Source organism: Salmo salar, chromosome 06 (assembly GCF_965601325.2).
Source record: "Salmo salar chromosome 06, fSalSal1, whole genome shotgun sequence".
Lineage (NCBI taxonomy): Eukaryota > Metazoa > Chordata > Actinopteri > Salmoniformes > Salmonidae > Salmo > Salmo salar.
The window spans coordinates 44,882,238-44,908,892 of record NC_138296.1 but is presented as its reverse complement, the minus strand read 5'-3'; the positions used below and the strand labels follow the sequence as shown (position 1 = coordinate 44,908,892).

General features: G+C 46.5%; 1 protein-coding gene across 1 annotated transcript; it reads right to left on the bottom strand.

Moving 5' to 3' along the window:
* Positions 1-6,963: 6,963 nt before the first annotated feature.
* Positions 6,964-24,411, bottom strand: cdk12 (cyclin-dependent kinase 12). Its single transcript, XM_014204071.3, has 14 exons — positions 22,360-24,411; positions 18,596-19,303; positions 18,068-18,247; positions 17,702-17,841; positions 17,159-17,329; positions 16,873-17,062; positions 14,366-14,422; positions 13,429-13,530; positions 13,057-13,134; positions 12,168-12,284; positions 11,907-12,038; positions 11,455-11,678; positions 10,816-11,259; positions 6,964-8,912 (listed from the first exon to the last, which is right to left on the bottom strand). The coding sequence occupies exons 1-14, from the start codon at positions 23,625-23,627 to the stop codon at positions 8,491-8,493; spliced, it is 4,233 nt and encodes a 1,410-aa protein (XP_014059546.3). The 5' UTR covers positions 23,628-24,411; the 3' UTR covers positions 6,964-8,490.
* Between the last annotated feature and the right edge of the window lie 2,244 nt (positions 24,412-26,655).

The following is a 26,655-nucleotide window of genomic DNA, read 5'->3' as shown; positions in this document are numbered from 1 at the left end:
TATTTTCAACCTAACTTCCGTTTCCCCCGAACAAAGGAAGTAAGGACTCCGCAACGTTAGGTTAAGCCATGAGAGGAGAGGTTCGTTCTAAGTGTTCAGCCGTTAAACATCATTTTGCAATTTTGCCGTTCATGCAACTCTATATGGGCTTTGAATGTGACACGTGCTCAGCAGCGATGCCTGTTCCCTTCTCTGTGTTCCAGTGGTGTGTGTGTGTGTGTCAGTGCGTGCGTGCGTATATATAACTATGTCTTAGCTCTGGGGCCACCGGAGTCTCTGTCTCCGCTCCCTGAATTTACACAGCCTTGGATCAAAGAGCCTCAGTCATCAAACTGAACATCAAACTCTAGCAGGGCGCAGGGAGGCAACAGTGGCCCAGACACAGGCAAACACTCAGGAAGTACAACAAGCATAAGCAACACACACACATACATGCACAGCTGCACACACACCCGCACACACAAACAAACACCATATTCCAGACGAACATATAAAAGTATCTTGGTCTACTGCTCTATGGGTACAAAAAAATGACTAGTGTATATTTAAGCAATAAGGCCAAGGGGGTGTGGTATATGGTCAATATACCACGTCTAAGGGCTGTTCTTCTGCGCGATGCAACGCGGAGTGCCTGGATACAGCCCTTAGCCGTGGTATATTGGCCATATACCAGGAACTTCAGAGGTTCCTTATTGCTATTTTAAACTGGTTACCAACATAATTAGAGCAGTAAAAATAAATGTTTTGTCATACCCATGATAAACGGTCTGATATAGCACAGCTGTCAGCCAATCAGCATTCAGGGCTGGAACCACCCAGTTTATAATAATTCTTATTCCTCCAGAACCATATCAAAAAGAAGCGTGTAGAACAAGCTGTGGGATGAAACCGATGACGACAGTCAAAATGGAGGGTCTTAGCACAGACAGTATGTATAGTCCATGGGTTGTATGGATGGGCCATAGTGAGTATGAGAATCAAAATGGCAGGGTGGCACTTTTATGGGCATTCCCTGATTGATGATAAAACCTTGTCTACCCCCGCTCCTCAATGAATTCCTCTTGTCTGTAAGACTTGGCACTGGCATGCCTACTACTTCTCCTGTGGCAGCTCCCCGCGGGCACATTCACTATTATATAAAGCCGCTATAGGACAGACACACATCACACACACACACACAAGCATGTGAACGCACAGACATATATATGCACACACACACACACACACACACACACACACACACACACACACACACACACACACACACACACACACACACACACACACACACACACACACACACACACACACACACACACAACCCTCTCAGTCACACACTCTGCGTTTGGGGCAGGTGAGCCCCCCACCATCACCACTCATAAAGGATCACTCACCCAGAGGGCTCAGCTGGGCCTGTGTCTGGCTGGTGGGGCAGGGGGTAAGCGTGTCTGTACGTGTGCCAAATGTAGAACTAGTCTGTGGGCAAAATAGGGCGCCAGGAGAACTCAACACCAACACACACAGCCTGTCATTAGACTGTTCAGCCCCACCTCTACATTTGCCCCATGCTTTACTTTCTACTGTTCATTAGGCTACATGGGCTAGAATGATGTCCAGTAAAAACAAATTGGGGGTATTTAAGTTATTAGTTTAGTCCTTCTTTTTTTTTTTATCAAACAAACATTGTAAAGCATAAAAACATTGAGCCTGACATCCAGATATACCCTCCAGGATAACACGCATTCACAATCTAATATTACTTCAGCATCGCATAAGATACAATACAACATGGGTTCACAAGCACAGTACTAACATACAACCTGGGCTATCACCTCCCAGTCCCAGAAACGACATGACAAAGATAGTGTGTCCGGATTCTCTTAACGTTTGCATATCTACCAGTGATTCTAGCAAGCGTTTGTTCATAAGACGCCACGTCCAGCATTGATTCTACCCACTGTTTCAGAGTAGGAGTGGCATGGCCTTTCCAAAGTAGAAGGATCAATCTAGAAGCTGTAATGATACCAACAGTGATCAGTGAAAATGCCTAATTTCATATATTAGGTAATTATGTTGTCACCTAAAGGGCATATTCTTATTGAAACTGGGATTGTTGATTCTGACCATTCTCTCAAATGTTTCAGAATACCCTTCCAGAAAGGTAGCTATGCATTCCTATATAGCTTGTAAGAATGTCCCTGTGTCAAATTGATATTTCCAGCACAGATTATTGTCCATAAAACCCATTTTATGAAGCCTTGTTGGAGTCCAATAGAACCTTTTTAGTATCTTGTATTGCGTGACCTTCTCCCTGGCTTCCCTTATGTTCCTCCCTGAGTTAGACAAAATCTTTAACCAGGTATCATCCTGAATTTCACTTGATGTCCAGCTACTTTTGAATTGCAAACCAAATGTTTAAACCATGGAGTCAAGAAAATTACAGACAATCCATTACAGTTTCGGCCGTAGGTCCTCCTCTCATGACTGAGAATCCATAGTATGCTGTAAGTGTTAATTGCGCACATGATGTCCCATCCGCATTTACTTTGGGAGTCTATAGGATACCGTTTTGGCCTACCCAAATGACGCACCAGTCAATTGCTTATGTAATGTGCTCTTGACGATTCAAGTGTTGTCTTTGTCACGCTAAACAATGAGGTTTCTCACGCTTCCCGCGTCATCAAAAGGTGCAAATGGCCGTGCTGCCCTTAAAATGCTGGACAACGATATTTTTAGTAGACAAATAGCCTGTGGTTACAACCGAATAAACCGTGTTACCGTCTGGATAAAATACAGGTAGGTCTAGGCTGGACTACGTTTAAGGTTTTTGCGCACCGTTTTTTTTTGCTACCTAAATGGGTTTGGTGTTTCAGAATTGTCCGACGACTCTTTTCATGTGGATTCCCTCAGTGACCCCACAGGAGGAATATGTGGAGCCGGCATTTTCAACACAGTCCTTGCAACCTAATGTGCCAGTGCAACCCAGAAGACTAAAACCCCATCCCTGTCCCTCGGGGTCCAAACCTTTCCCTCCCTAGACTACGGAGGTCCCAACTGGTTTGTCAACCTAAATTCAGAGAGCGCGCAGGGTCAGTCTCTCATTCCCAAGGACTAAGACGCGCAGCACCCTCCGCTGGACTGGTGTTGGTGAACGAGACTAGGCCTACTGAGGAGACACTCCGGTATAAGCGAAGGAGACGGAACAGGACCAGGGTGAGTCCTTCTCCGCTCTCATATGTAAGCAAAACTGTAGCATGTATCTTCTCTTTTCTCAGGTGGCTAACATATTTAATTTGGCTGCTTCAATATTTGAACTATATGAGCCTAATATTCAGATAGCGATCATTTTGTTGAATGTGTCGTGGATTTGTCTAACCCCTTGCTATCTCTTCCACAGGGTAGACCTACAGCACATTCAAGGCAAGGACAGAGACAGTCCAGCTCACCTGCCGCTCCTGAGGCTCCACAGCCACAGTCAGTGGACACGAATGGACATTAACCTACTTTGAGTAACGACCCAGCTCCAGGCCAACACTGAGCTGCAGCGAGCCTGGCATATCCAACACCTTATTCTGTCAGTGGACAACAGAACAACACCTTGAGCGAACTCCCAGTAATCAGGACAGAAATAGTGGAGATATCTCCATTTAAAGCAATTTAAATGTTTGCTTGTTAGCAATACTTTACTGTACACTACATGATTAATCATATTAAGTATTCAATAAAATCCGATTTTGTGTATTAATGCAATGGATTGTGTGTGTGTGTGGGGACTGTAGTTTTTCCTGATCTGGTGAGCGAAAAAACTCTGGACCTAATATGGTATGACATGATTCATCTGTTGTAAAAAAAAAAAATGGTTTAATATAAGCTGACGGGAGCCGTTTTTCTAATCAGGTTACATGGTTTAAAAAAAAATCCTGGAAAAAACCCTGGCCTTGAGGAAGATAAAAAGCCATTCATATGAATTACAATACCAGTCAAAAGTTTTGACACACCGACTCATTCCGTTTTTACATTTATTTTACTATTCTCTACATTGTAGAATAATAATGAAGACATCAAAACTGTGAAATAACCCATATGGAATCATGTAGTAACCAAAAAAGTGTTAAACATACAAAATAAATGTTATATTTGAGATTCTTCAAGCAGCCACCCTTTGCCTTGATGACAGCTTTGCACACTCTTGGCATTCTCTTAATCAGCTTCACCTGGAATGCTTTTCCAACAGTCTTGAAGGAGTTCCCACATATGCTGAGCTCTTGTTGGTTGCTTTTCCTTCACTCTGTGGTCCAACTCATCCCAAACCATCTCAATTGGGTTGAGGTTGGGTGATTGTGGAGGCCAGGTCATCTGATGCAGCACTTCATCACTCTCCTTGGTCAAATAGGCCTTACACAGCCTGGAGGTGTGTTGGGTCATTGTCCTGTTGAAAACAAATGATAGTCCCACTAAGAGCAAACCAGATGGACCGCAGAGTGAAGGAAAAGCAGCCAACAAGAGCTCAGCATATGAGAGAACTCCTTCAAGACAGTTGGAAAAGCATTCCAGATGAAGCTGGTTGAGAGACTGCCAAGAGTGTGCAAAGCTGTCATCAAGGCAAGGGTGGCTACTTTGAAGATTCTCAAATATAAAATATATTTTGATTTGTTTAACACGTTTTTGGTTACTACATGATTCCATGTGTTATTTCATAGTTTTGATGTCTTTATTGTTATAATACAATGTAGAAAATAGTAAAAAAATAAGAAAAACCCTTGAATGAGTAGGTGTGTCCAAACTTTTGACTGGTACTGTTTATTTTAAAGAAGGATTAGGGGGGTTCCTAAACACAGCCACTGGAGGCTGCTGAGGGGAGGACGGCTCATGATAATGTCTGAAACCGAGCGAACGGAATCATCAAACACATGGAACCCATGATAACATTCTGCTCCAGCCATTACCACGAACCCATTCTCCCCAATTACGGTGCCACCAACCTCCTGTGATACACAGAGAAAGCAACCTGGTTGGACAATAAAACTCACAGGGCTGAGCTTGCATCATGCAGGTTTGCATCGTTTAGTCCTGCCCTATGCAACTGTAGGTCTAATAAAACAATTGCTCACAGTCTTGTCAGCAATTGCATTTCTTGATTAATTCCAGTATATAATTTGGGATTTAAAAAGTATAGCCTAGTCTGCCCAAGTTGGAAAATACACTGAACAAAAATATAAACGCATCATGTAATGTGTTGGTCCCATGTTTCATGAGCTGCAATAAAAAATCCCAGACATTTTTCATAAACGCAAAAAGCTTATTTCTCAAAAATGTTGTGCACAAATTTGTTTACATCCCTGTTAGTGAGCATTACACCTTTGCCAAGATAATCCATCCACCTGACATATGTGGCGTATCAAGAAGCTGATTAAACAGCATGATCATTACACAGGTGCACCTTGTGCCGGAGACAATAAAATGCCACTTTAGAATGTGCAGTTTTCTCACAACAAAGTGCCACAGATGTCTCAAGTTGAGGGAGCGTGCAATTGGCATACTGACTGCAGGAATGTCCACCTGAGCTATTGACAAGGAATTTAATGTTAATTTCTCTACAGTAAACTGCTTCCAACATCATTTTTTGGTGAAAAACTAATTCTGATTGGCTGGGCCTGGCTGCCAAGTGGTTGGGCTTATGCCTTCTAAGACTCACCCATGGCTGCACACCTGCCCAGTCATGTGAATTTATCTTGATTGACGCATTCCTTATATGAACTGTAACTCAGAAAAAACTTTGAAATAATTGCGTTTATATTTTTGTTCAGTATAAACCAAATTTGATCCCATTCACATTCTCACAAAAAAATGGGCTATAAATGCACAACGTTACCGCTTCGTTTACCCTGGCCAGAGGGACAGCTCATGTTAGTAAACTAAAGATGATCAGATTGAAAAAAACGGTTTCGTTTCCATCCAATAAAGCATGTCAGGTCACTGATGCTGCTACATGTATGTATGAATTTTTGCTCATCGCCTTTCTAAATAAATACCGGAGGAAAGTGGAGAGATATGTGCCCGGCTCTCGCGAACTGCAATTTCCGTGACTGATTGGTCAAGATACGCACAGAGACTGCAGCAGCACTCAATGTTAAGTACTGAAATTGTGCATGAGTTGTCAAATCGGTAACAAAAACAAAACAAGTTATTAGCCCCCTTTTAAAAATTGTGCGTCAAAAGATTTTACTAAACTAAATAAATAGCAGTGCCACACCTGATTGAAAAGTCCAAATTCAGCCTTGCCACACGTTTTCCAGTGACCCTCTGAGTGAGTGAGGGTGTGCGTGTGAGAGAGTGAGAAAGCGTTTGAGAGAAAGATGAATCAATGTGCCACCTAGTGGCCATTCTGAATTCTAACAAGCAAAATACACTGAGTATACAAAACATTATGAACACCTGCTCTTTCCATTTTATAGACTGACCAGGTGAATCCAAGTAAAAACTATGATCCCTTATTGACGTCAGTTGTTAAATCCACATAAATCAGTGTAGATGAAGGGGAGACTGGTTAAAGGATTTTTAAGCTTTGAGACAATTCAGACATGGATTTTGTGTGTGTGCCAGAGGGTGAATGGGCAAGACAAAAGGCCTTTAACAGGGTATGGTAGTAAGTGCCAGGCACACTGGTTTGTGACAAGAACTGCAATGCTGCTGGGTTTCACACTCAACAGTTTCCCATATGTATCAAGAATGGTCTACCACCCAAAGGACATCCACCCAATTTGACAACTGTGGGAAGCATTGGAGTCAACATGGGCCAGCATCCCTGTCGAATGCTTTCGACACCTTGTAGAGTCCATGCCATGACTAATTATGGCGGTTCTGAGGGCAAAAGGGCTAGTATTCAATATTAGGAAAGTGTTTCTAGTGTTTGGTATACTCTGTGTACATGATAAGAGAATAAAGCGCATCACTTTTTAAAACTTTCTGGTCGCATGATTTCCTTTAATAAATTGAACCGAGAAAACACATATTACAAAATATCATCTTTTACAGTCACATGGTCACATGAAACCCCAAGCCAGATCTCTTCCCAATTTCTCCCTTCCCAAAACATAACAAAGGAAACAAAACCATGGACCATCTTTTTAACATGTAACTTTGTCTTTAAAGTAGAAAATAATCACACAAAAAACATATTTGCTGCACAGCATTAGGCAGGGAGGCAAGAGATAACTCAAGGCTATCAGAGATCATCAGGGAAAGCTTTGGAGAGGTGTGTGTGTGTGTGTGTAGGTCTATAGGTGTCCAGTCACTATGGGGTTGGGTGACCGGCTTGCTAGCTGTGACCAGAAGGTCAATGAAAGACTAGTGAGTATAGTAGAGCAGTTAAAGAGACGGTGTCAGAGTTTGTGTTTTCTGACAGGGTGTAGCAGAGGGAGTATGAGGGTTAGAGAGGCACATGTACCGGATCCTAGAGAGAGAGAGAGAGAGAGAGCGCGATCAAGAATCAACATTTTCATTTCTACATGGGAAAGCTAACTGAGGCTGACGTACATAGATTGAGCGAGAGAGACAACAAGGGGAGATAGGACTGAGACCCAAATACCTTATTTTACAGTACCTTTGGCCAAGGACACACAAGGTATGCTTATTCATTTGGAGCCATGCCTTCTCTTGTTAAATGTGCCTTCCAGAACAGAAGAAACAACCCAACTCTTCCGTGTGGGCAAAGATCATTCAGGGGTTGCTAAGGTCACAAAGGAGGCACAAGGTCGAAAGTCAGGAGCCAGCTAGCATGATGAGACTGACTGAGTAGTTAACTCACTCTCAGTCCCAGTGTTTTACATCTGTACCCCCAGTTAACCACCTCTACACTTCAGACTTGTTCTTTGTTCCACCGGTGTCATGCGTAGCAGACGCCAACCCCCACCCATTGAAACGCAGATGAAAAGGAGTGAGGACACCAGACTCCAAAACCCACTGATAGCCTCATCGTTAGAGGGCACTGCAGTAGACGTAACAATCATTTGAGTTGTAAATTAAACCAAAAAAAAAAAATCACAGCTGATCACATTCCATGTGTGGACCTCGTTAGGAACCAACTTCTTCAGCAAGTCAGGAGGTCCAGAGGGGGCAGTGTTAGTGATTGAAGGGTGTGGAACTTTGTCCCACCCCCAGGTCTAGAACCCTCACCAAGGCCCAACCCCAATCTGTCTGTCTGTAGTGGGGCTTAGTTTGTCCTTTAGCCAAACCAACACTGTCCATCTTCACAATAACATCCTCAAAATATCCAGACCCAAAGACCTGCTCTTTTCTCCAGACTAACAATCTCACAGCCATCTACCTCACATCTTCCAATATACACCTGCTCAGGTGACCTGCTCTTCTGTTCCCACCTAGAGAAACTGCTCTATAGTATCATCATTATCAGTACAGTGGGTGTCCCTGGCTCCTGTCCCTGTAGGTCGGCCCACTGTACCCCAGGTCTCTAAACAGGCCTAGCCAGGATCAGCGAGCGGTCCTGTGGGCAAAGCGGAGGTCCTGGTCCTTGGGGAACTGTGCTGGGATAGCAGAGGCAGTGGGTTCCATGCCAGTAGGAGGCTCTCTGGCAGGGGATGGTTTAGGGGAGTCAGTTGTCCAGGCAGGAGGTGGCTGTCCCCGGACAGGGGTGCCCACGGCGGGGGAGTGGTCCCTGCTGCACTGGGTCCCAGCCTCTGGGTCCTGCTGGGAGATGAGCTGCAGCAGGGCGGCTGCCACCGCTGGGCTGATGTCCTGACCGGACCCAGGCTGGGGTTCAGAGCTGGGCTGCTGCTGGCCAGGAGAGAGGAGGGCTGAGGGTGGAGGGCCAGGCGGAGAGGGGGGACATCGCTCGGAGGATGGAGGGACCTGATTTGTTCCGATCCGCTGCTTCCGCTTGGTGACTGCACAGTCTGAGGGGGGGGGGGGGGGGGTCAGAGAAAACAAGACAGTCAATCAGGTATTTACAAGAAACACAAAAGCACACGCAGTTACAGTGAGATTTCACCTGGACATTTGTGCCATCATCTACACTACAGACACATTTGTATTCAGTTCCCTTTAGTGAAATGTCCCAGGTAAGTGTTTGTGAGTGCGGTCTAGACAACGTACAGCTGTATCTCCCACCGTGGCCAGCAGAGGGAGATCATGTACCATTCCTACCGCTGAATCCTCACCATCCAGTCAACAATGTCGTTTCAGTTGGATAAATGTTTTCAATAGGCTACTGTAGAATTGGATGAGTAAAATGTGTAGCTGTCATGGGTTGATAATGCTACTAAATACCACAATTGCGATGATAAATGTCCATTCTCTAAATGAGTCTGGAAGTGTGCCACCTACGTTATTCCTCCCCCCTTGGTTCATGGTATGTTATAAAATCCTTACGTAGGTGTTTAATGTGTACCAACATTTTGGAATGTTGACAGACAAGTTGGAATGTTGAGAGATGATGGAATATCAAAAGATCTCATGGTGACCTAAAATAATCGACATAACATTTATTCACACACGTATGTGAACAACAAAAGAAAGACGCAGGACATGGGGGGGGGGGGGGGGGGGGGTCTTTATAACAATAATAATTGATTGGACTTTTCAAGACACCCAAAGACACCCAAAGCACTTTACATAGTAGAGGGGGGATACTCACCTCAGGGTTTGTTCCAACCTGACAGACACTCAGTAATATTTCAACAACAATATGAGCATGGGTTATTATGGACAGGGAGGGGTAAAACCTGAAGTTTGGGTTTGGGATGACACTACAGGGAGAGAGGTGCGTAAAGCTCCATGCAGGCCATAAAGCTGAGACAGAAAGATGTCTACTCAGTCTGCTGTCATGGCTACCAGGAAACACTGCTGCTATAATTGTTTCCTAGGCAACAGGGTTGTTGCTTTAAGTGCCAACAGTAGGTTGACTACAGAGGAGAGCGCTTTACTAGCGTTGGATGATTCTGAGGTCTAATGTAAAAGACAACATACAAAAATGAAATTTAAATGTGTGATTTAAATAAAAGTTAAATGAAAGACATGCAGGTGAAGTCTAAGGTTCAAAACATTTATTTTTGCTTGATAATTTATTAGACTTTCTTCATAAAAATGTGGACATTACAGACTGGTTTTGAATCAATATATTTTTATGGAAGGAAGAACAATCCAAGAAACCTGCTTTAACAAATGGAGAAATGAGAGAGAAAGAGGAAATGGGAAAAGAAAATAGGGTGATAGAGGCAGGAGTGAAAGGATGAAGGGAAGAGTGCAGTGTGAACCATTTTCTTTCTAACGCTGTAAAACTACAAACCTTCTCTTAGTTTACATTCACACCAATGAGAAAAGTCCTTGTGCCCAAAGCCCAGTCCATGTGACCTGGGCCGTCCGAAGCCACTCTGGTCAGACATCTTGAGGACTTGCCAACTTCATGTATGGTATGTTTCCACCTATGTGTGACTGAGTGGGTGAAAGTAGCCTTTGAAGTGGGTGACGGGTGAGACAGACAAAAGGTGGGTGGAGGGGGGTGAAACTGTTGGTGAGAGGAGGGGGGAGAGGTGGTGGGTCTAGACAACATAAAACTCATCTTCCTCAACAACAAAAAATGTAAAGTAACCGTGGAATCTTTCTTTCGATTTTACATTTAGTTAAGATCTTTCATCTCATCAGCTCGTTTATAAAGTAATTTACAACTGCTTTATGGTAAGCAGAAAAATAACTGATGACAAGATCCGCACCATGACAAGATCGTCCACCAGTCTCCTGTGAGATCCCCCTGACCCAGTGCTCTTTGCCCCGCCCCCTAGAGACTGAACCCAGACTTGCCCTTGCGGTCAGCAGTGGAGGCTGACGAACCGCGAGTCACCGCCTCCTCTGATTGGACGCCATTGCTCTCGTCGCCTTGCTCAACCCCCTCGGCCTGCGGCTTGATGAGCTGGCCCAATAGGAGGGCCAGGAGGTTGGTCTGGTCGTCCTGGCTGAGGGGCGGCTCGCTGTGGTGCGGGGAGGGCTCCTGAGGCTCTGGGGGAGGTTCGGGGGGCTGGGACCTAGCCGGACCTTGGTCCTCTGAGGCTCCCCGGTGGTGGGAGGCCTCGGTCAGGGCAGACAGGGACTGGCTAAGGGTCTCCAGCTGCTGCTGGCTCTCTGGGTTGGAGGAGACGTTGAGGAGCTGGGCCATCTGAGGCAGGCTGAGGTCTGTCTGTCTCTGCAGCAGGTTCAACAGTACAGCCAGCTCTGTCTGGTTCAGCTGCTCCGCTGCAGCACCCAGGCCTGATGGGAGAGAGACAATGGTCACACATACTGTAGACAGCAGCCTGCTGAGAGCGTATGGAGACAACATGTGTTCACATTATAGACTTACAACAACCCTTGTCTACCTGTGCAGCCACTATCTAACCAAGGAGACATTTGGATAAGGGTATGTTCTTCTATAGTAGCGAACTGTGACTACTGTGTCTGCCTGACCTGCTAGCTCATTGGCTGAGATGGCTGAGGAGGTTGGTCTTCCCGGCGGAGGGGGCGGGGCTCCAGCTGGGCTGGCTTGGGGCCGGCTGTTCTCTCCACTGGAAGCCCCCGAGGGGTCCTTACGGGGCACTTTGGGCACAGGCACATCCTCGGGCAGCCCGCTCTGACGCTGGCGCCGCCGTTTCTTACTCCACAGCTCGTGGCAGTCCTGCCAGTGAGGGAGACTGGAGAGAGAGAGAGAGAATGATAAAGAGGCAAAAACAGGGTGATGAAAGCATGAGGGAGAGAAACAGAAAGGAAAAAGGTAAATGTATGGGAAAGAAAGCGAACGGGGTGTTGGGTGTGACAGAAAGAAAGCAATAAGGGTTTGGAAGTATGGTGGTGGATAGTTTGAGGTTGTTCTCTAGATGTAATGGGCCCAGGAAAGGACAGGGCAAAGACGAGGTCCTCACTTGGGTGGGGACATCTTGCTGGGCTCCACGTTACACAGGAAGTCACTATTGAGGGCCTGTTCGGCCGTGCAGCGCCGCGCAGGGTCAAGGGTCAGCATGCGGTCCAGCAGGTCCAGGGCCTGAGCAGGCAGACTGACAGAGAGAGAGAGAGATTAGAGCGTGCGAGTCAAACAAATAGCATCAACAACTGATGTACTGCCACAATTATCAGATTGCTGAAAGGACAAGAAAATCCAGTGGTGTCCATGTTATGTTACATACAAGGCAAACTCCTCGCGTAGCCGTCGGCGGTACTGTTTCTTGGGCTTCATGGTGTTGAAGTAGGGCAGCTTGATGACGTCAGGCCAGGCAGCGGGACAGGGGCTCCCACACAGACGACTGAGACAGACAGGGAGAGAGTTAGAGCTGTGGTAAACATGGACTGTATCCCAGATGGCAGCCTATTCCCTATATAGTGCAATGCTGTTGACCAAGGCCCTTAGAGCTCTGGTCAAAAGTAGTCCACTATATAGCAGGGGTATTCAACTACTATTTGAGAAGGTCCAGTCCCACAAATTTCCTAGGCAGCAAAGGTCCAGATGGGCAGTCATTTATCAGTGTAGTAACAAACCCCCACCTCAAAACCAATACGACCCGAAATGGTTCACACCCCTCTTGTTGGCGAAGAGAACATACTTTAAATAAGCAAATTTCCTGCAATTCTACACATTTTGCAATTTCTTATGTGTGTTCATATGATACCCGCGTGACTCAAAAAAATCTAAAAAGGGGGACCAATGTGGCTCGAGGCCCCTGGGCACATCATTTGGCCATGAAAACTACAAGATTTAGGTAGTTGGTCAACTTACCTCTCTAGTTGACATCAACTGGACATTTATGACACGTTAAAAACAGCTCTTTAAGATCTGTCAGTGAATAGCATAAGAGGAAACCTGCCCATGCCCTTCCAAATTTACAAATCGCACTCAACAGCAGTAGGTTGAAAGCCCAAAAGAGTTCCAAAAACAAAAGAAAGTCAGGACCCGCGGTCCGTATTGACCCCATTCTGGGTCTGGACTGCAGTCCGCCTGTTAAGTAAGGCTGCCATGTCAGACAGGATTTTAATGTGGCGATGCAGTCTTCCAGGCAGCAGGGGGCAACAGCAGCATACCTGATCAACTCTAACTGCAGCAGCTCCTGATTGGCCTGGAAGATGGGCTTCTTGGTGAACAGTTCTCCCAGAATACACCTGTGCACAAACAGTCAATGGACAATGTTGGCAACTCACATAAAAAATAAAAAAAAAGGATTTACAAATCTTGAGTTAAGATTTGTTAAGAGTGATAATTCTTTGCCAGTCCTTAGATTTAGAGCTCCAACTACTTCAGTCAAAATGATATAGCAGTTTTATAGTGACACCATGTGGAAAAATAAGGTAAGTGCAATCTGTTTTCCTACATAGAGCATGTTTGATTGGAGAATGAGTGTGAATGAAATGTGTCCAGGTGCATGGCGGTGTGTGTGTGTGTGTGTGTGTACTAACCCGCAGCTCCAGACGTCGATGGCTGGAGAGTACCTCTCCTCTCCCAAGAGGAGCTCAGGGGGCCGGTACCATAGCGTGATTACTTTATTAGTGTAGGGTCGACTGGAGAGAGCAGGGAAGGGAACATTCAGATATAACACGCAGATACAGTACCAGTACCTCTACTCTGCCCTCCAGTTCCCAAACACCCACAATTCATCGCTCAACAATGGGCTGACGGAGGGAGAACCTCTTTATACAGGACACAGCACCACCTAGTGGGGAATCATTGGAATAGATAGGTGTTTTCATTCAGACTGCCATGGCAACAGAGGCCTTTTCTCAATTGGATTTGCTCAACTCCAGCGTCCTCTCTCCTCCGTCTTTTCTCGCTTTCTTTTGAAGAAGGTCAAAGGTAATCGAGGAGAGGGAACATGGATGAAAATGTGCTTGTATGAAATGAGACTCCTCCACTCACAGATCATGAGGCAAATTAGGTTTACATGGGTGGATCCCAAAATAAATGTGTAAAGTGATAAAAACGAAAGGAAGTTTGTTTAATAGATAAAACGATAAGCAGCATATTGTTTGTGTGCATGCTTTTCTCCTCCAACAAAACAAAAGCGGACTCAAAGGGGGTGCGGCAGATATCAAAACTCTTCCGTGAAGGACTCTGGTAGGATACACATCCTCATGAAAGGTGGCTATCAAGGAGGGAAGGACACTGTTCCGGTCACCTACTAAGGAATTGAAAATTCCTCCACCACTTATCGGTTTCCGTGTCACAGAGGTCGTCGGACAGAGGAGAGAGGGTGGAGGACGGGCTTTTTCCCCAAATGAGAAAAGGCCAGTGCGAGGGTCACAGTTTAAAAACGTTTGAACCAGAGGCAGGAAGGACCTCTGACTTTATGATGATGTCATCGTTGCTCCGAAGCAACTTGAGAAATCCAAGTCTCACCTTTCCTCCGAGTTGTAGAGGCGGGCCAAACCAAAGTCAGCCAGTTTGATCTGACCACTGCACAAGGAGAGAGATGAAAGAAGTTAGAGACAGAGAATCAAACTCAATAACAAGACAACGCATTACATTTCTACAGCTGTTAACTTACACAACCCTAACTAAGTGAATAATTCAATCAAAACAGCGCGATGACGTAGCTGCACCAAGTAAACAACAGCAGTGGGTCAATTTCCACGACAACTAAGAGCGTTGAAGCGCGAGGCTGAAGTCGGCCCCCTGTTTTGGTCCCGTAGATACCACGTTGTGGCAGCGTGAGGCGCAGAGATACTCCGTGTGACAGGAAAGTCTTGCGTCACGCTCACCTCATTATCTGCGGTGCTGCTCGTCATCTCGTTGAGTCTACCTTTAAAACTAGCACCGCGGAACTGGATCATTTAAAATGGACAGTGAACCATCTCAGCGACCGGCCAGCAACATCTCACGGACCGGGCCATGGGCCTGGGGTGGAGAAACACTGTTCCTTCCTCCTCGTGAACCTATTAGTGTTGTTACGATACCATCATTTTACTAATGATACGATACAATCAGTGGCCTAGCATCCTGTTCACACCGTCTCCTGGACACTTGTTCCCACTTCCTAAATGTTCTGCGCATGTGCTACGCAAAAACCTGTCACTGAAATTCACATGTCTACTCAATACAACACATTGCATTTAACTGCATAGAACGGCTGATTTGCTGATATTTGCAAAGGTCTACCTGTGACTTGGCTGGAGGAATGGGAGGAAGGAATAGACATGCATAATGATCTGCATGTCATTGTAGCAGTAAGGGGAAAACGCTGCACGACACATTTACTCCTCAGTTAACACAGACACAGTCCCTCACACACACTGTCTCCCTCTCTCATAAACACACACCACTCTCTCTCTCACAAACACACACACACACACTGCTCCCAACTTTTAAAACGTTAGGCACCAAACAGAATTTAAGGAGCCCCAGAAAGAAATAGACATTTGATATAGTTTAGTCTTGCATTAGGTCTATATGAATCTAGCCTTGAAGCACATCTCATGAGTAGCAGACCCTTTTCCTTTCTTCCTGTGCCAATCAAATTAGCCTAAAGCTGCTGTCAAGTTACCAGATTGTTAGCTAGCTAGGTGACATGACTGAACAAAGTTAGCGACCCCGGATTAGTTAAAAAAAAAAACGACCCGCGACACGGTTTGTGAAATTATATAAAATGCGCAAGAATCCCGCTAGAAAGACAAAAAGGTATCTCTGGTAATATTGCTCAGATGTTTTGCTGTTGTTGCAGTTTAGGCTAGAGACAAGCCGTTTTCTTTGCAGTCAAGCTGCAAGCATGCCTGTCGTGAAGTGATGCTCCATTTCCCCTCTCTGACACTCAGAGGCTGTATGACAGTGAACTTGCAAAGTCTACTCTGACTGGCCGGTGTTCTTGGCTATAACAGGCGATGAAATTATACAATGTAGCAACATTGCTTGAACTGCGCGCTGCTCCAATGTAACACACGTACAAATCTAACAGAAGACATCAGGGTCTGCATCCTCGCTCGCCATCACGGCTAAATTATATTTGAAAAAATAATGGAGGAGTAGATGAGCATGAAGAGGGGATGCTGAGAGAAGCAGGTGAGTGAGGGCTGGTAGGGGATGCTGAGAGAAGCAGGTGAGTGAGGGCTGGTAAGGGATGCTGAGAGAAGCAGGTGAGTGAGGGCTGGTAGGGGATGCTGAGAGAAGCAGGTGAGTGAGGGCTGGTAGGGGATGCTGAGAGAAGCAGGTGAGAGGGCTGGTAGGGGATGCTGAGAGAAGCAGGTGAGTGAGGGCTGGTAGGGGATGCTGAGAGAAGCAGGTGAGTGGGGGCTGGTAGGGGATGCTGAGAGAAGCAGGTGGGTGAGGGCTGGTAGGGGATGCTGAGAGAAGCAGGTGAGTGAGGGCTGGTAGGGGATGCTGAGAGAAGCAGGTGGGTGAGGGCTGGTAGGGGATGCTGAGAGAAGCAGGTGAGTGAGGGCTGGTAGGGGATGCTGAGAGAAGCAGGTGAGTGAGGGCTGGTAGGGGATGCTGAGAGAAGCAGGTGGGTGAGGGCTGGTAGGGGATGCTGAGAGAAACAGGTGAGTGAGGGCTGGTAGGGGATGCTGAGAGAAACAGGTGAGTGAGGGCTGGTAGGGGATGCTGAGAGAAGCAGGTGAGTGAGGGCTGGTAGGGGATGCGGCTGGCTGATTATAGCTGCCATACGTGATATGTGCATGAACGTGAAGTGGACATTATTGGACCTGTGCATACAAGTGACTAGTGGCTGATGCTTAAATTCAACTGACTTTATAAACCAAACTGACTTTATAATAGGCAGCAGGTTCTTTAGATCGGTAGGGCTGAAAGACTCAGTAGTATCATAGGAAACGGTACTACGGTATGTTAGAATGTTGGTATCATAAGTAATCATGACGTTTTGGTACCGTGATATTACCATGCTACACTAGTACCTGTTGTTGAGCAGTATGTTGGAGCACTTGATGTCTCTGTGCAGGAAGTTCTTCTTGTGGCAGTAGTCCAGTCCCTCCATCAGCTGTCTCATGAAGCTCCTCACGTGTTCCTGGGAGAACTGACACAGCCCCGACTCCAGCAGACCCATCAGGTCATGATCCATGTACTCAAACACCAGGTAGAAGGCACCTGACGGGACAGGCAGCGGTAAGGGGGATGCGCATACACACGCATACAGGCACAGACATACACCAAGCAAACCCCCCCACACACACACACACACACCTTTGTCCTTCTTGAAGTCCAGTGCGTCCTGTTTGTCTGTGACGATCTCCTTCATGTTGACCACGCTGCGGTGGTTGAGCTGGCGGAGGATCTTGATCTCTCGGATGGCCGTGATGGGGAAGCCCTCCTTCTCATTGTCCAGACGCACCTTCTTCAGAGCCACCAGCTCACCTGGAGGGCAGGAGAACAACATGAACATTACAGAGTACGTCACTGTTCAATGTAGGGGGCGGATGAAAACGTCCGTTTTATGGTACCAACTCCGTCGATTGTCCTGATCAACAGATGAATAAATGTGCTAAATAAAAAAACACATTTGTCCAATGTACACGGACGCCCAGCGGAAATGCGTCTCCTGCTTAATTTCAAATCCCTCTGAAAGACACACATAGAGAGGCTGCAGCAAAGGGGACACGGGGAGGCGAGATCAGTCACACCCCGTGGCATACACACACAATGCAGGCGTGGTGATCCTTTGAGCCTCTCTCAAGAACAACGACACACAGGTATGTCAGTGGAAGGGGCAGCACACGGGGCTCTCACCGGTGTCTTTGTCCTTGGCCTTGTAGACCTGGCCGTAGGTGCCCTCCCCGATAATGCCGATGATGTCAAACTTGTCCACGCAGCGTTTGCCCCAGTCGCTCTGTGTCTGTTTGCGTTCGCCATAGCGTGGACAGCAAAACCTAGACAGGAGAGCCGAGGAGACTTGCTATTAGGAAACGTTTTACCTCACGGAATAAGCCCTTGATGATAACTTTGTACTATCTTATGCTTATTGTTTGTTTCTGTTGAAAGGAAATAGGCTGCGGTGGGAGAGGAGGGCTGTGGAAAAGAGGAGTGTAGAGAGGAGGTTCGGGGCGATTGATAAGGAGGAGAAGGGTAGGTTAGGTTGAGCAGATAGGAACTCACTTTGGTCTCTTCTTGAGAGCGGACAGGGGTGGAGGTGGAGCTCTGTAGACGGGGGACTGAGGGGGAGAGGGGTCACCTCCGGCCAGCGTGGGGGGCAGCGGGAGGTCGATCAGAGACGGCCGATTCCGCACCTCTTTCTCCTTCCTGGAAGACCTCTGAGGAGGAGTGGACTTCTTCGGACTGATGGAGGGAGAGAGAGAGAGCGAGAGATTGAAGGTAGAGAAGGAAGGAGAGAAAAATAACATTTCATTACTCCTCCGCATCATCATTTTTCTAGTGAGTTTGGATTTTCTTTTCCTTATGTCTGTAGCACAAATGTATCCCTACAGAGCATTCAGGTAATCTGTTCAGAATTCCAGTACTGTACTGCAGGCAGGTGTGTGTTTCAGAGAGACTGACTGTTGGGTGAAACCTGAGCCTAAGGTATAGGCCTAATGACTGTTCTGTTGATGACAACACGTTTGCCAAGCAACAGGACTGGGGAGAGGAGAGTTGTGCGTGTGTGTGTATGCAAGTTTCATGGCTTACCTGTCCTGGCAGTCTCCCACTAGCATGGGTGGTAAAGGCAGGGGGGGCAGAGTGGAGGTCTTGTGGATGGGTGTCAGGCGGGCAGGGCTGCGTGTGGGCATGGGGGCAGGAGATTTGGACTGGGGGGACGACAATGAGGAGGAGGAGAGGGCTGTGGAGGGTGCGAGGCTGGCCTCAGTCTGGCCCTGGGGTGTAGGTGGCTGAAGTTGGGTGACAGGGGTGGAGGGCAGAGGGGGTGGAGGTAGTGGGGTCGTCTGACCGGGGGGCAGAGGGGGTGCAGGAGATGAGAAGGGGGAGGGTGGAGATGCAGAGCCGTGTTCTTCCCCAACAAGAGTGTCCTGGGGCTGGGGTGCACTGAGTGGAGGCTGGAGGTCCATGGCTTGGACAGAGTCTCTCTCAGGTACCCTCTCGGGCTCAGCTTTAGAGGGGCGTGAAGTGGACCCCTTGGTCTTGCGTGAGGAAGGGGGAGGGGAGGGGGGGCGAGCTGCAGCCACCGCAGCCTGGCGCTCCTTCTTCCTCCGGCTAAGCTCCGCCCCCAGGCTGGAGTTGAGTGGCAGGCGGGAGGAGGGTGGGGAGCGGCTGGTGGGCCGGCTGCTGTGAGACCCAGCCCCCCCGGCAGAGGACGAATGCTTCTTGTTGCGAGAGCGAGACGAGGAGCGACGGGAAGAGGAGAAAGGCGGCGAACGACTCCGGGAGCGAACTGAGCGCCTAGAGAGAGAGGGAAGATGTTAGGAAAACAATAACTCCTTGTTGGCTGCAAGTTCTCTCTCTCTCTCTCTAAATTGGGAGTGAGCACCAAGAAAGAGGAACTAGAAGGAAGGCCATTCGACATTACTGGGGCATTGTGCACTTGTGTATTAAGGTGTTAATAAAAACAACAAATGGCACGTCATTGCAAACGATAACTACCAAACGTGTGTTATGTTTATATAATGAGATAAGACCATGCGGCAAGCTCACTCCACAGCTAGCTTGGCATTTCACCTATTGTGCGATCGAATTGGATCCTTTTCTGTAACAACTGGTTTGTAAGTGGTCAACTGGCAGTCACGTGTGTTGGTGAGGCAGGACCCTGATTCAAGCTCAGTTAGAGGCAAGTTCAGGGAGGTAGTGCTATTTGCTAAGATAACTCATTTTATGTGTAAATGCGGTCAGTGTGCTGTGTCTCCTTCCATATAAGCTACACTTCCCATTCCCTTAGTCAGCATACAGACATACAATTAGGTCAGTCAGGGGGACAACCTTAGGCTACTTTAAGTTCAGACTAAAGCAATGTGTGTACAAACGTCCTCCAGAAGTCTACTGGTCTTGTGAGTTAACCTCAACATTCCTCTGGCATTAGGCCAAATAGCTTAGGGACATAAATTCAAACACCTCATCACCATACATACTTTTGATACCCATCAAAGTAACCCTTATTCAAATGTGGGAGACGTAAGATGAAAAGTATGACGATTCTGAACATACTTAAAAGGGCTACTTCGGGATTTTGGCAGAGTGAGATAAGCTCATCAATAGCATTTTTATCTTTGTGTCCAGTATGAAGGAAGTTCCAGGTAGTTTTGCGAGACAATGCTAACTAGTTAGCAATTCTGCTAGCGCTAGTTGGCAACTTCCTTCATACTGCATGCAGACATAAAAATGGTATCCACAAGTTAATCTGACTCTTGAAAAGTAGATTTTTATTTTACTAGGAAAATCAGTTAAGAACAATTTCTTATTTACAATGACGGCCTCATCAAGGGCGCTTGGAAGAATATGGCACTGACGAAAATAGTTAAGTATCCCTTTAACTGCGGAGACAACATTCAGATTCAATCATTTGTTTGAAGGTTTGGAAAACAAATGAACTAGTAGCAAGTGAACATGTCCCTGAACATGAAACCTTATAAAAGTCTACAAACTAAATCTAAAATATGATTATTATAAGTTAATAACTGGGACATTGAAGTTAATTAGCGAGACTAAACAAATAGCCTACAGTTAGCTACAGGCTCGACTGGCACCCGAGTGACGCAGCGGTCTAAGGTACTGCATCTCAGTGCTAGAGGCGTCACTACAGACCCTGGTTCGATTCCAGGCTGTATCACAACCAACCGTGATTGGGAGTCCCGTAGGGCGGTGCACAATTGGCCCAGCGTCGTCCGGGTTAGAGCCCGGGATAGGCCATCATTGTAAATAAGAATTTGTTCTTAACTGACATGCCAAGTTAAATAAAGGTTCAATAAAATAAAGACTACACCAACATGATTCACCAGCAGTATCTTTCAACAGTCTACTGACAGCAGAGAACCTTTTAACGATCACTATGGAGGGCCTAGTTTTATCGTACAGCTATGCCCCCTCCCACCAACAGAAGCTCAAGGTCCACTCTCTGATGCAACACAAAATCAAAATGGCTGAATGTCAACAGCCTAACCCAAGGCTCTCCAACCCTGTCCCTGGAGAGCTACCACCACCTTGCTGTCTGGCTAGTGTAGTCTATCCCCCAACCAATGCCCTCTCCTGCTCCAAAGACCACCACAGCTCCTCATAGGGTTTCCGTAGACTGGAGCACACAGGCCTTGCCTGTTTGTCTGTCTGAGCCCAATGTGATGCCTCTCCTAACTTCCATAGGTTTCCCTTCCCCCTCTACATCACATGGCTAGAGGCAACAACTCCCTGGCAGAAACAGCCCTGCATGTCACACAAACACATCTGAACATAGAATCAATGTCTCTTCCCTGACCATAGTTTTAAGTAGCCCATGCAGGACATTGCAACCTGGCCTAGCCACCCTGAGGCTAGGAGCACAGGAGAGGAAGCTGCAGGTACTGTCTGTTACCCATGGCTCAATCCTCAGCTGTCTAAAGCTCTGTCTCGACCACTTACGATTTAAAAGGTGCAATATGCAGAAATCTCTCCGCCATTTCCTGTTTGCTAAAATTCTAATAGTTCGCCTAATTTCAGTTTGTGACAAAACAAGCAATGCATCATTGTACCAATTAAAGTCGCTGTGAAATATTGTCTATAACCCAAAATATTGTATTTTCAGCTGTTTGAAGCTGGTGTACAAAACCGAAAGTAAAAGACGCAAAAACTAAACTTAACAGGAAGCATAGAAATAGCGCACATAGAACATATCTACTGTTTCTTAAACTTACTTTCGATGAGAATTGCAGATCTATAACTCACAATTCTATGTGAATTTGGTCAGGTCGTCCCCAAAAAATACATATTGCAGCTTTATCAAACACACAGTACAAACACCTCCTCAGCACACAGACAAAAGGGGGTAGAAAACAAACAGTAGAAACAGTCAGAGTGGACCTGGTGTCTCCTCCAGTGGCCTGGCCCTGTTCCAGTATGACCAATGAGAACATCAATAGTAACAACACCAGTTCATTATCACGTTTGGGGCCTTACTGGGCCTTAGTAAAAAGGCTCTTTGGGCATTTGTGAGAATCAATGTGTGTTAGACAGCACTGGTGAATATGCCTCTGTGTGTGGAGGTGCATGCCATGCATACAGTGAGTGAATAACCGACAGATTGGGTGGCTAGTAGTAGCCCATAGCCCATGTTAGTATTAGGCTGTCTCAAATGACACCATATTCCATTTGTAGTCCACTACTTTTGACCAGAGTCTCGTGGGGCCTGGTCAAAAGTAGTGCTGTATAAAGGGAACAGAGTGCGATTTGGTACGTATTACACAACTAGCATAAATGTGAATGTGTAGATGAGGCAAACTGAATGGAAGGTGCCTGGGCCAGGCTAGAATACTCACCGGGACACAGGGCTAGCGCTGGAGGACCTGCGGTTACCATAGGGACTGATGGAGCGTCTCCTGGAGTAGGGGCTGTCGTCTCGCTCATAGCTGGAAGACCTCTGCCTGCTGGCGTAGGGGCTGTCCGACCTCTGCCTGCTCCGCCTGGACATCTCCCTGTAGGGGCTGGGGCTCTGTGGGGCCGGCCTGCGTCTCTGGTGGTGGTAGCTGTCCACCTCCTGGCTGTAACCACCGACCATGGGGCTTCCATTACCCCCTCTCCTTGGGGGGCTGGGGGACTGTGTAGGGGCTGTTACCTTCCGGCGAGGGCTCCCCCTGCTCGAGGAAGTCTGCCCCTTGCCCTTAGGGCTGGACTTGTGGCTCTTTGAGGACTTGCGTTGGCTCCTCTCCGTCCGGACCTTCTGAGAGGCAGAGGTGCTCTGGCTGGCGGTTGCATCCCCCCGACCCTCACGCCCCTCCCGTCCCTCTCTCTTCTGTGGCTTATCCTTGCGAGACTTCCCGGAGTGGCCACCCTCCTTGCTGCGAGATGACGAGGAGGAGGATGTGGTGCTTCCCACACTGGCCGCAGTTTGGGCCTGGGAGGAAGGGGGCAACTCTCCACGCTTTGGCCCCAAGTCAGCCTCCAGCTGACCCTGACGTCGTGACCCGGAGGACAGGGATGCTACAGAGGACAGGGAGGCCACCTTCTCCTTGACTTTCCCAGAGCTCCCTCTCTCACGGTCTTTGCTGCTTTTTTTCTTGGTACTCTGACCCCCTTCCCCAGAGTCTCTAACTTTGTTGGGATCCTTTGACTTTTTGCGAGAGTGTCGGTGCTTGTGTTCCCGACCATCTCTACCAACAGCCCCGCCCCCATCCCCTTTACTATAATCTGGGACAGGTTCTAACCGATCCCCAGACCCTCTCTCAGCAGGCGGGTCCGAAAAAGTATCCGAATCGGAACTTATGTCGTCATATTCTACCAGCGGCTTCACGGCGCCAACGGAAGGAGGCGCTGTGGAGGCGAGCGCAGAAAAACCAGGGCCCTGAGCCACCTCGGACTCACGTCCATGTTTGGCTGATTTATGCCGTTTGCGCTTGGAAGAAGATGGCACTGACGACTTTGACTGGAGGTTACCGTCCTTGCTCGTCATGTTGCCCGCAGAGGTATGAGGCAGGACCAGGGTCTGGTGTAGCCCGCTGTTGCCGCTCGTTGTTTGGGGCGGCAGGGCAATGCTACTGTTGGATTCCGGCTTCCTCTTGGTCCCATGGTGTCTATCCGACCCAGGCATTCCTCACGTCAGCGGCGGAACCTCTCCCGAGCGTGGGCCTCTGTAGCCGAGATAATACATTAACGGGAGAGTAGTACTCAGAAATCCGGTAAAATGAGATCCAGTGTTCTAAGCAAGCCGACAAATAGAAAATAGTCTGCCCAGGTTTAGTCCTCACGCATTATCCAAGTCGTTCGGAAGCATGGTTTGTCAAAGCAGAAAAATAAAGGTTGCTAGTGCCAAAAAACGCCACTAAAATGAAGGCCTGTGCATTTAGCTAGTTAGAGAAACTGGCTGAAAAGGCCCAAACAATAAATCGGAGCATTGTGCGCTCTTCTCCGTTTCTATTTGGTTAGCTAGCTCTGTGTAGCTAGCATACTGTTTGGTAAAAAACGAAAGAAAAAAATAAGTCCCTTTTCTTTTAGATTCCCTTGTCCGGTGCCAAGCTTAGTTTAGGTGTTATTGTTCCTTAGATTTACGGTTTTGGAGTTCAATAAACAAACAGTTAGCCGTCATTAACAGCCGACGTTGTTTCTCGAACAAAATGAAAACTTGACCCGGTTGGTACTGTTTACATGGTCCCTTTTAATATAATTTTATCTCTTGTTAATTTGATATTGATCAGAAATTATAGTATTTTCATGTGCAGTAGATGTTCCAGTTTATTTTTAATGGCTCTGGGAATCAACCAGGCCTATCTTTAGGGCGATGATAGTGGATTTAATAACATCCACAGCCCTGTCAAGAGACGACAACCGCCATTGTGGCTCCTGTTATAAATTCTGCAACTGCGCTCTTATCGTTATCGCCCTATGACTAGAACCGGAAGTCTCGACGGCTGTCATTCTTCATGGTAGCTCAGCAACAGCCTATCCCAAAGCGCTATCCAGGGAGCTGCACCGCCCTTGGCGAGACGCAATGATTCACCTGTAGAGGGCCTATTAAATATAACTTTCTTTCCATGAAAGTCAACATTATTGTTTTCCAACTACATTAGCTGTCTTGTAAATAATTTAAACAACTTCATAAGTTGACAACAAAATACGGAACACAAAAACGATACGGGTAGAGTATTGTGTTTTTATTTTATTGAGAAATTAAACAAAGTGGTCATAGCCCTGTGCAGCCGTCCAACGAGAAACAGCTAGCTATGATGTGTAAGTACAGATACTGAGACCCTGCTGTCGCAAAACATAGCAAACGGACACTAACCGACTTAAAACGTATGTATTTTTTTTATCACTCAGTGGTGTCACCTAAAAAAACACAGCACTCAGTGGTGTCACCCCAACAACCACACAAATGGTAACCAGAGACCAACTGTTGCTTCCATGAGGTATCAGCACATTCAATAATAATGAATTTTTGCTCCATAATAAATCAGTGCAGTGCTCAACATTAGACATTTTCTAGTAGTAACGCCAATGTTAAATAAAAACTAACTTATTTTTTTCAACACTAATGTTATCGTAGACCGGTCTCCACCATCAGAGACTTGTGTTATGAAAAAGTATCCATAATTGTATGTTGAAACCAAAAGTACATTATCTAACCGATACCTCCATTTCCAACCTGGACTCAAGGGTAGACGTAACATTGTCAACAAAGTCCGGGACACTCAAATGATATGTAAGTCGCTCTGGATAAGAGCGTCTGCTAAATGTAAATGATATGTATTCATTTGCGGATGTCAATTATCCATTTCTATGATATGTTACAAATTTGCAATACGTATGATATGTTACTAATTCCAATTTGTTGTGGCTAATGTTAGCTAGGTGGCTACGTTAGCATTAAGGTCAGGATTTAGGTAACATGCTAAGTAGTTTCAGAGTAGTTAATTTCTCCATTATTTAACTAGACAAGTCAGTTAAGAACAAATTCTTATCTTTAATGACAGCCTAGGAACAGTGGGTTAACTGCCTTGTTCAGGGGCAGAAGAACAGATTTTTACCTTGTCTGCTCAGGGATTTGATATAGCAACCTTTCGGTTACTGGCCCAACACTCTAACCACTAGGCTACCTGCCGCCCCAAATGTAGTTGCAAGGTTGCCAATTAGGTAAAATGCTAAAGTTGTGCGTGATGAGATTCGAACACACAATCTTTGGGTTTTAGACCTTTGCATTAGCTAACATGCTAAGTAGCTAAAAAGTAGTAAGTAGTTATAAAGTTGTCCGTGATGAGATTTGAACACACAACCTTTGGGTTGCTAGATGTTCTTGTCATATCCACCCTGACCGACCAACCACCCACCCTCCTTTCGTTTTTACCTTCTGTAACCGTAACAAACGGATTTTAGTTTACTATGTTACGCCTAGTCTAGGAGACCAGCCTGCCATTTCTCGACCAACTACGCTTGTCCATTGCTGTGTTCAAAACCACTTGGAACTCGGAAAAATATGAAGGCAAATCATGACGTTTGTTTTCTTCAGCTTGGAAAGTCAGAGCTCAAGAAAGAGGCCCGAGTTCCCGAGTTGGATGAATGATCAAATCGTTTTTTTCCAGTCAGACCTAGTTTTATTTCGGAGTTCCCAGTTGTTTTGAACGCACTAGTCGGAAGTCGAAGATTTCCGAGTTCCCAGTTGGTTTGAACGCGGCACATGTCCCGGATATATGACGTTACCAGCTGGACGTATGTGCATGCGACGTTGGAAATTATAGCCAAAGTATATTTCCTCCGTTATAAAGACATTATGTGTAATCATGTTGTTTTCTTTATACTGTGTGAGTCGACAATAGGAATCCAGAAAGAACTGCAACATGATTTAAAGTACAATGGCTCAGCATGGATTTCTACACCCTGTTTACATGCACCTTTTCCCGCTATAATGACATCGGATGACAAGTCACGTATATGTGTCTTGATTGGTTTCTTGCGAGCTGGAATCAGACCAAAGCGGAAGTGCTCTTTCCCCAAACAGCAACAACAAAGTTACAATGTATCAATTCGTTCATCAGATTGGCAGTTTCAGAATGTTGTCCATTGTTTTGTCAGTGGCTATTGAAGTTATATACGTTTTCTAATGGGAAATAATGGACACCACAGTG